Raw genomic sequence first — 18,164 nt, forward strand, 5'->3', positions numbered from 1 at the left:
AATTCAGTAAATCTGTTGATTGTGTCGCTATAATCAATCACCATTCTTTTTTTTCGGTTTTCATTCGATGTTACTAGAACTTGCGCTCGCCAAGGTGAAATTGAGGGTTCTATAACATTTTCCTCCAACAATTTTGCAGTCTCTGCTCTTATAAATTTGCTATCAGCAATTGTGTGGCGACGTGACTTGGTGCTGATTGGTGTTGTTTTCGTAGAGAGATGAGAAAATAATGGGGGAGGAGAAACGTTCATGGATGGAAAAAAGGTATTCTTGGTGACTGTTCTGATAATAAGTTCTTCCTCCGGTCCATCGAATTTGAAAGTTACCATCTTGTATCTGCAGAGAATATCTTTTCCTATGATTAAGTCGACAAATAAATTTTTAATGACCTCCACTATTATGTTAGAGTGTACATTATTATTTAGAGAGATATCGATTTTAGTTTCTCCCACAATTTTCGCACTCATTTTAGGGTCGGCTAATAATATTTCTTTGTGTTTGAGAATAATTTCGAGGTTCATTTTTTTTGCAATATTGTCGTTAATGAAAGTCCCCACACTACCAGAATCTATCATGGCATTGACAGTGAATCTATTTATTTTACACTTAGTAAAAGTAATGTCTTTTTTCCTTCCTAGACATGCGAGACTCGGGAAATCAGTGTCTTCATTTAACACCGCTGACACGGAAGATTTGCAGACTTTGGCCCAGTGTCCTTTTTTTCGAATACTTATTGCAGTTCGAGTCCCGTGCTGGACAAAGGCGACGCGGATGACGAGAATTCCCGCAGAAAACACAAATTTCCTTCGGCCTCGTTTTTTTTTTTGTGTTGCAGCCAGACTCGTATTTTCTCCTGAACTGATTATTGGCGCAGAAATCACACTCTCCTGGTTGTAACACGCAGAGTGTTTTTCTGCTTGTTCCAGAGATCTTGCCATCTCGTATGCTTCCCGAAAAGTTAGCGAGGATTTCTCGAGAAGTCGTTGCCGAATTGAGGAGGAGGAGGAGATACCGCTAATAAAAACCTCCCGCATATACTAGCTTTTATTTGTTTCAGCACTCACGGCTTGGAAGTTGCATGTCTTAGCGAGGTTTTCCAACTGTAGCCTGAAAGAATCCACTGTTTGCGCTGGTTGTTGTTTCATGGTAATAAGTTGGTGTCGGTTGTAAACGATATTAGTAGGCCTGATGTATGCCGCGTCTAGAGCTCTCATTGCAGATGCATAGTCGCTTGTGTCACTGATTATTTCGTATACATCAGCCGATATGCTATTTATCAAAGCATAGAAGTCAGTTTGGGTGTTTCCAGTTTCTTCAGTGCCGTTAACCGTATGTAAGTAATTCATAAACGTGAGTTTCCAGTGTTTGTACTTTTTTCTGCATTGAAGGCTGTAGACTCGGTGTCGAATCGTTCGGGACGAAGTACTCGATCCATTTCTTTTGTGAATAAAATTGTAGTGAAAAACGAAGAGCCGAATACCTTTGTAAAGGTTTTATTCACTAAAGAAAGCAAGTCACAAATAGCGTTAATTACGTAGCATTTATAGTTAACGGAAGAGTTCATTCAAGGGATGAGGGGTTAGGGATATTACAGTTCATTATGAGTATTGACTCTCATCTCATAAGGTGTAAACTGTATGTCACTGATGATTTCAAATGTTTTACTTACCTTCAAAATCTATTTCCCTAACTATAGAACAAAACACCGATTCACTGTGTTCTGCGCATACTCTGGGTTCCGGCGGATATCGTTCGCATTCACCAAAGTAGTTATCTTTCCTTGAATCACATTGCGAACACAAGACTGCACCATGTGCATCTGAAAAGATAGATAAATTGTTTTAGATAAAATCAATTCTTATTAAAAGAAACTATAAATTAATTTAGTCTTAAGCTGGTAGATACGTGCAAAATGAATGGGCGATGCCCCAAATGTATCAACATCTTGACCTCTTACTTAAATTAAACATTTACATGAATTCAGAAAATCAAACAATTTTAATGAAAATTTTAATATTTATTAAATAATAATCACGGAATGTAATGGACGTATTATCATTACTTAAAAATTTATTGGAAATTTATTATTTTGTGTAAACAAAAAACACATTTACTAAAGCTATAGTCTTTAATAAAAAAATCCTATCCATTTAATTTTGCTTTTTTATGAAAATAACTCAAAGAAAAATTAATTTTCTCTATATAACGACATTATCATTGAATTAAGCATTGTTTATTCAATATTTGTAACAAAAAATAATTGCAGAAAATATTTCATATTATTAATAAGGTAACATTTTTCAATATCTTCTTTGCATGCTGAACGTGTAAATATCAGCTTAAGAAAGTTTACTATAATCTTGTGAAAAAAGATTGTAAATATTGAATATCAAGAACACAAAAAGTTAATTTCAAATATCGGGAAAATTTAGGCAACAATTCATTTGTTATCTATGGATGCACAGCTGAAAAAAAGAACGCAGGCAGTTTTGGCCCAACAACTCATCTCTATAAAAGTCTTCAGAGAAAATACAGAAATGTTTACTTGTGTATATTCAATAAATATTCTAATAAAGTAAGCTTTTCCTATTTTATTATGACAAAATTCTAATAATTAAACGAAATTATTACGCTTATCGTAATCCGTAGTTTAGTGAAATTTCAGCGTTATTTGTGTTTGCATTTTCAGCTGGTAGGTACGTGCAAAATGAATGCCGATGCTCAAAATGTATAAATATTTTGATCCCTCTCTTTACTTAAAAATTCACCAAAAATCAGGAAATTAACCAATTTTAATGAAAATTTCAGTATTTATCAAATAATGATTGCGGAATATAATTAACTAATTATTTTTATTTAAATCTTCGTAAAAATGTATTATTTTGTTTAAACAAAAACACCTTTACTAAAGTTTTGGTTTTCAGTAGTAAATAAAAAAACGCATGAATTTATTTATTCTTTTTTATGTTAATAAAGCATCATAATTTGTAACAATAAACAATAATTTTTACAGGAACATTACGAGAAAAGCCCCTAAAGTCTGTATTAACGAAATCGATATAACTCGAAGAAAAATTAATTTTTCCAACTATCAATATTATCATTGCATTAAGCATTGTTTATTTAATATTTTCACACAAAAATTATAATTGCAAAAATTATCTCTACTTTTTTTCACGCTTACATTTTTAACGTAATCTTTGCATGTAAGATTCTAATATTTTCATTGCACGCACGAACGTATAATCATCAACGTAAGATAATGTTCATATAATCTTGGAAAATAAAGTAAAAAAATAAATTGAAAAACAGGAACATAGGAAAATAATTTAATTAAAAAAATCATAAAAATTGTACGAAGTTCCATGTTGGTAAGTACGGATGCACAGCCTTGAAAAGAAAACCAGTCTGTTTTGCCCACCCTCCTCTCTTCAACCATCCGCCTGTTTGTGGTTATCAACTTTAAATTTCACGTAAATATTATGATAAATTTTAACCAAGGTTTATATTTTTTTAGTGTGTAATTTTTTCAATAATTACAAATTGTTTTCTTAACAGTTGTAATTCTGTATTAATATTAATAAATAATGGTGCTAACTTTTTTTTTTGTCAATGAATAATTAATGAATTCAATTAAATTTTATGCATTTTTAAATGGAGGAAGAGGGGTCTGCAACTAAAAAAAAAGTCGCTCGGTATGCCGGAATAATGTTAAATAAAGAAATAAATTATGTCTAATTTGTCCTTCCGTACATATTTGAATTTTGCCGCCAGAGTTTTTTGATACGATAAACAAGTATCGCTTCTACCAGTGTCACATTTTTGGATAATTGTTACTTTTTAGCAAATTCAAGTAAATTTATTGTATTAATTCACTATCTTAAGACTTAATACTTAACTTGGAAATAATTCCAGAAAACTTATATTTTTCTTGCCAGAAAAAATGTAAACACGATCAGATTTTAGATAAAATTATTCCATATATTTTATATTTCACACACTTTTTTCTTGAAACATGTTAACTTTAAACTATAATCTTTCAAACACAATAAAAAGTAATCGAAAATGAAAAAAATATGATTAGCCGACGTTAAAAACAATCCCCCTACCGAAGCAGCCATTAAATTGCCCGTACCTATCAGCTTGTACCTGATCAGCACTTGTACCCATTCCCCTCCTCCCCCTTTTTTTTAAATGGAGAGTAGATAATACAGTGGATGTGTTATCGGCAGCTCCAGTAACTCTCGCTTCTCCTTTTTTGTCCCTCAGTCCTCATTCAATGAGTGATTTTTCTGACAAAGGGTGAAGAAAAAGCTGCTTAAAGGTCGGTAGTACTTGGTGAACAGTAGTCTGAGATGTCGGAAATTTTTCTGTCTCTATGTCTGTCCTTGTGGCCATGTCACTAGTAAGGGTGCTGGAGGTAAACATTTTGTCTGGGCTGACGTTATCCGCCTGATAGTCAGGGACCCGAACCTTGAATTAACCACTAAGGAGGCTGTCCTATCAGCAGGCGCAAAGTACTGGGACTGCTGTATTGCCATTTGGTGCTTGGATCTGGACCATGCAGTAGTCTCTTCTGGGGCCTCTCGATGCCATACTAGTGGGTAATTATTTTTATTTTGCTTTATTATGGATGTTTTTGTTATAAAATGTATGTACAATTTTTAAAGTTTGGTATCTTATGAGTTTAATTGACTAATTATCTTTGAAATAGTATGAGAAAACAATTATTTTCCAGAGATTTTTAAGTTGATTTATTCTGACTTGAAATTTGAATAAAATGTTGTCGGTTTTCCAACATTTTTCACTGTAATTTTTTAACACGTAAATATACATTTTTTCCTTTTAGAGATTAAATTTGATCAGTTATATTTCAAACAATCAAAATTTAGATGTAAATTAAAAAAATAATTATGATAAGCCTATTTAAGAAGCATAGCGGTCGGCTTTTTCTGTAATTTTTGTTCGTAATCTTTGGAGGCGTGGGTTCGAATCCCATTGCTGTCACCATGTTTCATTATCATTTATACGTGGATGGCAATAGATAAAAACAACAAAACACATGCAGAGCGTTCGATAGTATGGTTTCTTTATTCAGGGACAAAACTACAGTGAAACCGCTCAAGGCGGTGTAGACCATAATTAGTTCCTTATGCGACAATACACATTAAAGTAATATTCAACACTTGCCCAGAGTGTATGTATGGACGCTTCTATGAGGCACAATCAAGCAAGTACTTAATACTACATAATGTGTATTTATTCATATATTTGATTTTATTATAACACATTTGAATAACTTGTTCATACTTTATCTCGTGATGCTACTTTTGGATTGGTAAATGAAACCTGCCCACCGAATTCAATAAAAACGAAGAAGGCACAAAATAGAAGAGCGGTAAGTAAAAAATGTATATAAACAAAAGAAAGAAACACCAGATCACAAAAAGTGATCTTTCATTCGAAATGTGTTGGTGTTAATTGTTGCTTTAACTGAACCCTAGAAATGTTTACTGAAGTTTGAATAATTCAACCCACAGTGTGTATGCCTTCTTTGTGGTGATAAAAATAGGTCACACTCGTTATAAATAGCACACACGCTACAAAACTGAATGCATGTAAATATTCTGCTCATTTTTAATAGGTTTGTTTAATTATTAACAAACAATTGTCATCTTCAGTAGATAAGGGCGCGCTGCGTGTGTGTACTATTACTGGAGTGCTATGTTATCAAATGCAATTTGTTGTAGAATGTAAACGTGCTTGTCTAATTTACGCAACTCATCTTTGCTACGAATTGCCTGTCCTCTCGTTCACTTCTACACCAATTCTGTTTTATTAATAATTCATCAATTAACGCCGTAAACGTTCGTCAATGTTAACTGCCTTTATCATTCTTTTCAGCAAAAGCCATTTAATGGCAGAAACTCTCGAATTTTTTATCCAGTACAACTTTAAAATTTCGTTTACAAATTCTTTTCATAACCATCACAAATATGCCTGAATAAAATTAGCGTGTTTTATTCTTTATAACAAACGGGTGTGTCCTGATCTCTATTTTCTTAAGAATTTTGAGATTCCCAATAATTTATAGTATCGCCTATTTCCACTTTGCATTTTACAAATTCATGATTGGTTTTATTTGCTCCACTCCCTCTTACAATGCTTGCCCAGTTTTTAAGAAACAGAAAAATGAACACTGGACAAGCCCAACTGGTGATTTATGCTTCTCTCTCTCTTTTTTTTTTTTTTTTTTTTAACTCGGAAACAGTCCTTGTGCAGATTTTAAACCAGATTTATTTAAGCGTCCGCTCAGCTTTGCTCTGAACATAGCGTCAACCGCTCTGGTTTACCTGTAATCAACCAATCAGAATGCTCAGCAACGAGCAGACGACTTTCAGAAGACGACTTTGGAAGAGAAAAAAAAAACTAGATGTTACATGGAAAGCATGAAAACTAACAGCACTATGAACTTATCAATGTTAAAGAAACAACTGCAGACGTAATTGTTTGTTGTTAAAATTAGAAATTCCAAAAGGAATTGCATTACATTTAGCATTAGATGGATCATTGCAAAGAGAGGCTCTGTAAGCGACGGATATGGCTGGAGGTGCATAAACCTTTTCTTACAATTTTCTTAAAAAAAACACGGAACAAAAAATACTTGGAAATAAAATGTCTGTTTTGCTTCTTTAGACATTTTAAAAATCCTTTGAAAGACAAAAATACATAATTTGCTTTTAAAAAGAGCAAACTTTTATTTGCTAAATATTAAAAAAATAAAAAGAATGGTTATACTAATGATTTACCTTCCGCATAAAAATATGTTCGCCATGAAAGATTAAATGAATAATAAAACAAAATTACAGTAAGTCATTGTTATTATTTTTTTTCTACGATTTCCACTTATTTTATTTTTTTTCTGTTCGTTGTTAAGATTTGATCATCGACGACGCTCAGCATAATCCGGCAGTTCGGGTCATATTCCAGGCATAGTAGAGTGAACGTTTAGATACGTCCGGTTCAAAATCTGCACAAGTACCGGAAACTTTGATAACGGACGGGTATTGATTGTTTATTAATTTTATTAGCTTTCTACTATATATTCTAGTTTCAATGAGCTATTCTCTTTTAATAATTTCTGTTAATTTACTGGTGTTTGCTTCCAGAATTATCAGGCATTGAGCGTTATCATGATTACCAAGAAATCCCATCACCTCATGATTGAATAATTCTATGTTCTCTGTTGTTTGTAATTTGATGCTTTTTAAAACTCAAGTGCTATACATGCCTTCATTTCCAATTCCACTCATATAACATGGCTAAATATTGTATTTGCTTTTATTAGTTCATCTTAATCTTCATCAATGCTATATTATCATCTATGTACATGTGGTCATCCAATTCTTGTTATGTATCAATAAACTAAAACAACGCATTGCATCACATGAATAATCGAACTAGTCGAATTAATAGTAGTATTTCATATATTGATGTCAACTCGGGGTAATACTATTGCTATGCGAAAGGTAATTCCTCTTTAATGCACTTATATTTTGAGCCGATAAGTTCTCACCATAACACTTTATTAACTCATAGATTAAACAAAGTTCATTATGAGTAATCGTCGATTGGCAACAATAGTAACACGCTCGACTTTCAACCGTCTCCAGTGATCACGTTTGTGGCGACTTGAGTTATCTTTGCAACTTGAGCGACAATTAGTCTGTTCAATAAATTTGATGTATACTCAAGATTTGTGAGATGCTATCCTTCATCATTTTCCCATCCACTCAGACATTTCTTTATTTCTTGACGTGGGAATTTGATATTCGTTCCTTGTTCATATCGTAAAGACGTTGCATTTGTATTTGATTCGTCTTTGTGAATTGGGTTTTCTTTTAGTGTAATCTTTATTTTAGCTTAACTTGTTTGTATAGTTTTATGTTATTAGATAATGAGTTTCGCTTCGCACTCGAAGTTGGCTTTTGTCATATCTCATGTTTCATTAATGTTGTGGTCTATCTTTTGTCAATTCTGTCCCGAATTTACATTTCTCATAATTATATCAATATGAATCCGCATTGTTCTTTGTAATCATACAGTTATTTATATTGAAGTGGTTATTTGTACAAATTCCCGAAACTCTCTGTAGAAAACAAAAAATTATATGTACCAAACAAAACAATTATACGTAGCAAACAAAAAAAAATATAAGTAGCAAACAAAAAAAGTTATATGGAGCAAACCAAAACAATTATGAAGCAAACAAAAACAATTATGAAGCAAACAAAACAATTATGCAGCAAATCAAAATCATATGCAGAAAACCAAAAAAATATATGTGGCAAACAAAAAAATTATATGTACAAACTCAAAAAAGTATGAGTAAACAAAATTACATGTAGCAAACAAAAAATTATGTAGCAAACAAAAAATTATGTAGCAAACAATAAATTATGTAGCAAACACAACAATTATATGTAGCAAATAAAAAATCATGTAGCAAACAATAAATTATGTAGCAAACAAAACAATTATGTAGCAAACAAAAACTTATGTAACAAAAATAACAATTATATGTAGCAAACAAAAAATTATGTAGAAAATAAAAAATTAGGTAGCAAACAAAAAATTATGTAGCAAACAAAACAATTATATGTAGCAAATAAAAAATTATGTAGCAAACAAAAAATTATGTAGCAAACAAAACAATTATATGAAGCAAATAAAAAATAATGTAGCAAACAAAACAATTATATGTAGCAAATAAAAAATTATGTAGCAAACAAAACAATTATGTAGCAAACAAAACAATTATGTAGCAAACAAAAACTTATGTAGAAAACACAACAATTATATGTAGCAAATAAAAAATCATGTAGCAAACAATAAATTATGTAGCAAACAAAACAATTATGTAGCAAACAAAAACTTATGCAGCAAACACAACAATTATATGTAGCAAATAAAAAATTATGTAGCAAACAATAGATTATGTAGCAAACAATAAATTATGTAGCAAACACAAAATTATGTAGCAAACACAACATTTATATGTAGCAAACAAAAAATTATGTATCAACCAATAAATTATGTAGCAAACAATAAATTATGCAGCAAACAAAAAATCATGTAGCAAAAAAAAATTATGTAGCAAACAAAAAATTATGAAGCAAACAATAAATTATGTAGCAAACAAAAATTATTTAGCAAACAATAAATTATGTAGCAAACAAAAAATTATGTAGCAAACAAAACAATTATGTAGCAAATAAAAAATCATGTAGCAAACAAAAAATTATGTAGCAAACAAAAAATTATGTAGCAAACAAAACAATTTCGTAGCAAACAATAAATTATGTAGAAAACAAAAAATTATGTAGCAAATAAAAAATTATGTAGCAAATAAAAAATAATGTAGCAAACAAAAAATTATGTAGCAAACAAAAAATTATGTAGCAAACAATAAATTATGTAGCAAACAAAAACCTATGTAGCAAACACAATTATTATACGTAGCAAATAAAAAATCATGTAGCAAACAATAAATTATGTAGAAAACAAAAACAATTATGTAGCAAACAAAAACTTATGTAGCAAACACAAAAATTATATGTAGCAAACAAAAAATTATGTAGCAAACAAAACAATTATATGAAGCAAACAAAACAATTATGTAGCAAACAAAAAATTATGTAGCAAACAAAACAATTATATGTAGCAAACAAAACAATTATATGAAGCAAACAAAACAATTATATGTAGCAAACAATAAATTATGTAGCAAACAATAAATTATGTAGCAAATAAAAAATTATGTAGCAAACAAAAAATTATGTAGCAAACAAAAAATTATGTAGCAAACTATTTATTATGTAACAAACAATAAATTATGTAGCAAACAATGAATTATGTAGCAAACAAAACAATTATGTTGCAAATAAAAAATCATGTAGCAAAAAAAATATTATGTAGCAAACAAAAAATTATATGTAGCAAACAAAAAAATATGTAGCAAACAAAACAATTACGTAGCAAACAATAAATTAAGTAGAAAACAAAAAATTATGTAGCAAATAAAAAATTATGTAGCAAACAAAACAATTATATGTAGTAAACAAAACAATTATATGTAGCAAACAAAAAATTATGTAGCAAACAAAACAATTATGTAGCAAACAATAAATTATGGAGCAAACAAAAAATTTTGTAGTAAACACAACATTTATATGTAGCAAACAAAAAATTATGTAGCAAACAATAAATTATGTAGCAAATAAAAAATCATGTAGCAAACAATAAATTGTGTAGCAAACAAAACAATTATATGTAGCAAACAAAAAATTATGTAGCAAACAAAAAATTATGTAGCAAACAAAACAATTATATGTAGCAAACAAAACAATTATGTAGCAAACAAAAAATTATGTAGCAAACAAAACAATTATATATAGCAAACAAAACAATTATATGTAGCAAACTAAAATTATGTAGCAAACAAAACTATTATATGTCGCAAATAAAAAATCATGTAGCAAACAATAAATTATGTAGCAAACAAAACAATTATATGTACCAAACAAAAAATTATGTAGCAAAGAAAAAATTATGTAGCGAAGAAAAAATTATATGTAGCAAACAAAAAATTATGTAGCAAACAATAAATTATGTAGCAAACAAAACAATTATATGTAGCAAGCAAAACAATTATATGTAGCAAACAAAAAATTATGTAGCAAACAATAAATTATGTAGCAAACACAACAATTATATGTAGCAAATAAAAAATCATGTAGCAAACAATAAATTGTTTAGCAAACAAAACAATTATGAAGCAAACAAAAACTCATGTAACAAAAACAACAATTATATGTAGCAAACAAAAAATTATGTAGCAAATAAAACATTATGTAGCAAACAAAAAATTATGTAGCAAACAAAACAATTATATGTAGCAAATAAAAAATTATGTAGCAAACAAAAAATTATGTAGCAAACAAAACAATTATATGTAGCAAATAAAAAATTATGTAGCAAACAAAACAATTATGTAGCAAACAAAACAATTATGTAGCAAACAAAAACTTATGTAGAAAACACAACAATTATATGTAGCAAATAAAAAATCATGTAGCAAACAATAAATTATGTAGCAAACAAAACAATTATCTAGCAAACAAAAACCTATGCAGCAAACACAACAATTATATGTAGCAAATAACAGATTATGTAGCAAACAATAAATTATGTAGCAAACAAGAAATTATGGAGCAAACAAAAACTTATGTAGCAAACACAACATTTATATGTAGGAAACAAAAAATTATGTAGCAACCAATAAATTATGCAGCAAACAATTAATTATGTAGCAAACAAAAAATCATGTAGCAAATAAAAAAATCATGTAGCAAACAAAAAATTATGAAGCAAACAATAAATTATGTAGCAAACAAAAACTTATTAAGCAAACAATAAATTATGTAGCAAACAAAAAATTATGTAGCAAACAAAACAATTATGTAGCAAATAAAAAATCATGTAGCAAACAAAAAATTATGTAGCAAACAAAAAATTATATGTAGCAAATAAATTAGGTAGCAAACAAAACAATTTCGTAGCAAACAATAAATTATGTAGAAAACAAAAAATTATGTAGCAAACAAAAAATTATGTAGCAAATAAAAAATAATGTAGCAAACAAAACAATTATGTAGCAAACAAAAAATTATGTAGCAAACAATAAATTATGTAGCAAACAAAAACTTATGTAGCAAACACACTTATTATACGTAGCAAATAAAAAATCATGTAGCAAACAATAAATTATGTAGCAAACAATAAATTATGTAGCAAACAAAACAATTATATGTAGCAAACAAAACAATTATATGAAGCAAACAAAACAATTATATGTAGCAAACAATAAATTATGTAGCAAACAAAAAATTATGAAGCAAACAATTTATTATGTAACAAACAATAAATTATGTAGCAAACAATAAATTATAAAGCCAACAAAACAATTATGTAGCAAATAAAAAAATCATGTAGCAAACAATTTATTATGTAACAAAACAAAAAATTATATGTAGCAAACAAAAAATATGTAGCATAGAAAACAATTACGTAGCAAACAATAAATTAAGTAGAAAACAAAAAATTATGTAGCAAATAATAAATAATGTAGCAAACAAAACAATTATATGTAGCAAACTAAAACAATTATATGTAGCAAACAAAAATTATGTAGCAAACAAAAAATTATGTAGCAAACAATAAATTATGGAGCAAACAAAAACTTATGTAGCAAACACAACATTTATATGTAGCAAACAAAAAATTATGTAGTTAACAAAAAATTATGTAGCAAACAATAAATTATGTAGCAAACAATTAATTATGTAGCAAACAGAAAATCATGTAGCAAACACAACAATTACATGTAGCAAACAAAAAATCATGTAGCAAACAATAAATTATGTAGAAAACAAAAACTTATGTAGTAAACACAACAATTATATGTAGCAAAGAAAAAATTATGTAGCAAAAAAAACAATTATGTAGCAAATAAAAAATCATGTAGCAAACAAAAAATTATGTAGCAAACAAAAGATTATGTAGCAAACAAAACAATTATATGTAACAAACAGAACAATTATATGTAGCAAACATTAATTTATGTAGCAAACAATAAATTATGTAGCAAATAAAAAATTATGTAGCAAACAAAAATTATAAAGCAAAGAAAAAATTATGTACCAAACAATAAATTATGTAGAAAACAATAAATTATGTAGCAAAGAAAAATTATGTAGAAAACACAACAATTATATGTAGCAAACAAAAAATCATGTAGCAAACAAAAAATTATGTAGCAAACAAAAAATTATATGTAGCAAACAAAACATTATGTAGCAAAGAAAACAATTACGTTGCAAACAATAAATTATGTAGAAAACAAAAACTTATGTAGCAAACACAACATTTATATGTAGTAAACAAAAAATTATGTAGCAAACAAAAAATTATGTAGCAAACAATAAGTTATGTAGCAAACAAAAGATTATGTAGCAAACACAACATTTATATGTAGTAAACAAAAAATTATGTAGCAAACAAAACAATTATGTAGCAAATAAAAAATCATGTAGCAAACACAAAAATTATGTAGCAAACAAAACAATTATATGTAGCAAACAAAAAATTATGTAGCAAAAAATTTATTATGTAACAAACAATAAATTATGTAGCAAACAATAAATTATGTAGCAAACAAGACAATTATGTTGCAAATAAAAAATCATGTAGCAAACAAAATATTATGTAGCAAACAAAAAATTATATGTAGCAAACAAAAAATATGTAGCAAACAAAACAATTACGAAGCAAACAATAAATTAAGTAGAAAACAAAAAATTATGTAGCAAATAAAACAATTATGTAGCAAACAAAACAATTATATGTAGCAAAAAAACAATTATATGTAGCCAACAAAAAATTATGTAGCAAATAAAACAATTATGTAGCAAACAATAAATTATGTAGCAAACAAAAACTTATGTAGCGAACACAATTATTATACGTAGCAAATAAAAAATCATGTAGCAAACAATAAATTATGTAGCAAACAAAACAATTATGTAGCTAACAAAAACTTATGTAGCAAACACAAACATTATATGTAGCAAACAAAAAATTATGTAGCAAATAAAAAATCATGTAGCAAACAAAAAATTATGTAGCAAACAAAAAATTATGTAGCAAACAAAACAATTATACGTAGCAAACAAAACAATTATATGAAGCAAACAAAACAATTATATGTAGCAAACAATAAATTATGTAGCAAACAATAAATTATGTAGCAAATAAAAAATTATGTAGCAAACAAAAAATTATGTAGCAAACAAAAAATTATGTCGCAAACAATTTATTATGTAACAAACAATAAATTATGTAGCAAACAATAAATTATGTAGCAAAAAAAAACAATTATTTTGCAAATAAAAAATCATGTAGCAAACAAAATATTATGAAGCAAACAAAAAATTATATGTAGCAAACAAAAAAATATGTAGCAAACAAAACAATTACGTAGCAAACAATAAATTAAGTAGAAAACAAAAAATTATGTAGCAAATAAAAATTATGTAGCAAACAAAACAATTATATGTAGCAAACAAAACAATTATATGTAGCAAACAAAAAATTATGTAGCAAACAAAACAATTATGTAGCAAACAATAAATTATGTAGCAAATAAAAAATTATGTAGCAAACACAACATTTATATGTAGCAAACACAAAATTATGTAGCAAACAAAACAATTATGTAGCAAATAAAAAATCATGTAGCAAACAATAAATTATGTAGAAAACAATAAATTATGTAGCAAATAAAAAATCATGTAGCAAACAATAAATTATGTAGCAAACAAAACAATTATATGTAGCAAACAATTTATTATGTAGCAAACAAAAAATTATGTAGCAAACAAAACAATTATATGTAGCAAATAAAAAATTATGTAGCAAACAACACAATTATGTAGCAAACAAAACAATTATATGTAGCAAACAAAACAATTATATGTAGCAAACAAAAAATTATGAAGCAAACAAAAAATTATGTAGCAAACAAAACAATTATATGTAGAAAACAAAAAATTATGTAGCAAACAAAAAATTATATAGCAAACAAAACAATTATATGTAGAAAACAAAAAATTATGTAGCAAAGAAAAAATTATGTAGCGAAGAAAAAATTATGTAGCAAACAAAAAATTATGTAGCAAACAATAAATTATGTAGCAAACAAAACAATTATATGTAGCAAGCAAAACAATTATATGTAGCAAACAAAAAATTATGTAGCAAACAATAAATAATGTAGCAAACACAACAATTATATGTAGCAAATAAAAAATCATGTAGCAAACAATAAATTGTGTAGCAAACAAAACAATTATGTAGCAAACAAAAACTCATGTAACAAAAACAACAATTATATGTAGCAAACAAAAAATTATGTAGCAAATAAAAAATTATGTAGCAAACAAAAAGTTATGTAGCAAACAAAACAATTATATGTAGCAAATAAAAATTTATGTCGCAAACAAAAAATTATTTAGCAAACAAAACAATTATATGAAGCAAATAAAAAATCATGTAGCAAACAAAACAATTATATGTAGCAAATAAAAAATTATGTAGCAAACAAAACAATTATGTAGCAAACAAAACAATTATGTAGCAAACAAAAAATCATGTAGCAAACAAAACAATTATATGTTGCAAATAAAAAATTATGTAGCAAACAAAACAATTATGTAGCAAACAAAACAATTATGTAGCAAACAAAAACTTATGTAGAAAACACAACAATTATATGTAGCAAACAAAAAATCATGTAGCAAACAATAAATTATATAGCAAACAATAAATTATGTAGCAAACAATAAATTATTTAGCAAACAATAAATTATGTAGCAAACAAAAAATTATGTAGCAAACAAAACAATTATGTAGCAAATAAAAAATCATGTAGCAAACAAAAAATTATGTAGCAAACAAAAAATTATATGTAGCAAATAAATTATGTAGCAAACAAAACAATTTCGTAGCAAACAATAAATTATGTAGAAAACAAAAAATTATGTAGCAAACAAAAAATTATGTAGCAAATAAAAAATAATGTAGCAAACAAAACAATTATGTAGCAAACAAAAAATTATGTAGCAAACAATAAATTATGTAGCAAACAAAAACTTATGTAGCAAACACACTTATTATACGTAGCAAATAAAAAATCATGTAGCAAACAATAAATTATGTAGCAAACTATAAATTATGTAGCAAACAAAACAATTATATGTAGCAAACAAAACAATTATATGAAGCAAACAAAACAATTATATGTAGCAAACAATAAATTATGTAGCAAACAAAAAATTATGAAGCAAACAATTTATTATGTAACAAACAATAAATTATGTAGCAAACAATAAATTATAAAGCCAACAAAACAATTATGTAGCAAATAAAAAATCATGTAGCAAACAATTTATTATGTAACAAACAAAAAATTATATGTAGCAAACAAAAAATATGTAGCATAGAAAACAATTACGTAGCAAACAATAAATTAAGTAGAAAACAAAAAATTATGTAGCAAATAATAAATAATGTAGCAAACAAAACAATTATATGTAGCAAACTAAAACAATTATATGTAGCAAAGAAAAATTATGTAGCAAACAAAAAATTATGTAGCAAACAATAAATTATGGAGCAAACAAAAACTTATGTAGCAAACACAACATTTATATGTAGCAAACAAAAAATTATGTAGTTAACAAAAAATTATGTAGCAAACAATAAATTATGTAGCAAACAATTAATTATGTAGCAAACAGAAAATCATGTAGCAAACACAACAATTACATGTAGCAAACAAAAAATCATGTAGCAAACAATAAATTATGTAGAAAACAAAAACTTATGTAGCAAACACAACAATTATATGTAGCAAAGAAAAAATTATGTAGCAAAAAAAACAATTATGTAGCAAATAAAAAATCATGTAGCAAACAAAAAATTATGTCGCAAACAAAAGATTATGTAGCAAACAAAACAATTATATGTAACAAACAGAACAATTATATGTAGCAAACATTAATTTATGTAGCAAACAATAAATTATGTAGCAAATAAAAAATTATGTAGCAAACAAAAATTATAAAGCAAAGAAAAAATTATGTACCAAACTATAAATTATGTAGAAAACAATAAATTATGTAGCAAAGAAAAATTATGTAGAAAACACAACAATTATATGTAGCAAACAAAAAATCATGTAGCAAACAAAAAATTATGTAGCAAACAAAAAATTATATGTAGCAAACAAAACATTATGTAGCAAAGAAAACAATTACGTTGCAAACAATAAATTATGTAGAAAACAAAAACTTATGTAGCAAACACAACATTTATATGTAGTAAACAAAAAATTATGTAGCAAACAAAAAATTATGTAGCAAACAATAAGTTATGTAGCAAACAAAAGATTATGTAGCAAACACAACATTTATATGTAGTAAACAAAAAATTATGTAGCAAACAAAACAATCATATGTAGCAAACAAAAAATTATGTAGCAAACAAAACAATTATGTAGCAAATAAAAAATCATGTAGCAAACACAAAAATTATGTAGCAAACAAAACAATTATATGTAGCAAACAAAAAATTATGTAGCAAACAATTTATTATGTAACAAACAATAAATTATGTAGCAAACAATAAATTATGTAGCAAACAAGACAATTATGTTGCAAATAAAAAATCATGTAGCAAACAAAATATTATGTAGCAAACAAAAAATTATATGTAGCAAACAAAAAATATGTAGCAAACAAAACAATTACGCAGCAAACAATAAATTAAGTAGAAAACAAAAAATTATGTAGCAAATAAAACAATTATGTAGCAAACAAAACAATTATATGTAGCAAAAAAACAATTATATGTAGCCAACAAAAAATTATGTAGCAAACAAAACAATTATGTAGCAAACAATAAATTATGTAGCAAACAAAAACTTATGTAGCGAACACAATTATTATACGTAGCAAATAAAAAATCATGTAGCAAACAATAAATTATGTAGCAAACAAAACAATTATGTAGCTAACAAAAACTTATGTAGCAAACACAAACATTATATGTAGCAAACAAAAAATTATGTAGCAAATAAAAAATCATGTAGCAAACAAAAAATTATGTAGCAAACAAAAAATTATGTAGCAAACAAAACAATTATATGTAGCAAACAAAACAATTATATGAAGCAAACAAAACAATTATATGTAGCAAACAATAAATTATGTAGCAAACAATAAATTATGTAGCAAATAAAAAATTATGTAGCAAACAAAAAATTATGTAGCAAACAAAAAATTATGTCGCAAACAATTTATTATGTAACAAACAATAAATTATGTAGCAAACAATAAATTATGTAGCAAAAAAAAACAATTATGTAGCAAATAAAAAATCATGTAGCAAACAAAATATTATGAAGCAAACAAAAAATTATATGTAGCAAACAAAAAAATATGTAGCAAACAAAACAATTACGTAGCAAACAATAAATTAAGTAG

General features: G+C 26.9%; 1 protein-coding gene across 1 annotated transcript in view; it reads right to left on the minus strand.

The window, feature by feature from the left end:
* LOC145293138 (uncharacterized) overlaps positions 1-18,164 on the minus strand; it is a 143,887-nt gene that overhangs the window by 15,682 nt on the left and 110,041 nt on the right. Inside the window, exon 2 of the mRNA XM_080139547.1 lies at positions 1,670-1,819. Within this exon, the coding sequence (XP_079995673.1) occupies positions 1,670-1,819 (150 nt within the window). The remainder of the gene's footprint in view (positions 1-1,669; positions 1,820-18,164) is intronic.

This window comes from Euprymna scolopes, chromosome 14 (genome assembly GCF_053919585.1).
Source record: "Euprymna scolopes isolate OS-2025 chromosome 14, ASM5391958v1, whole genome shotgun sequence".
NCBI classification, from domain to species: Eukaryota; Metazoa; Mollusca; class Cephalopoda; order Sepiida; family Sepiolidae; genus Euprymna; species Euprymna scolopes.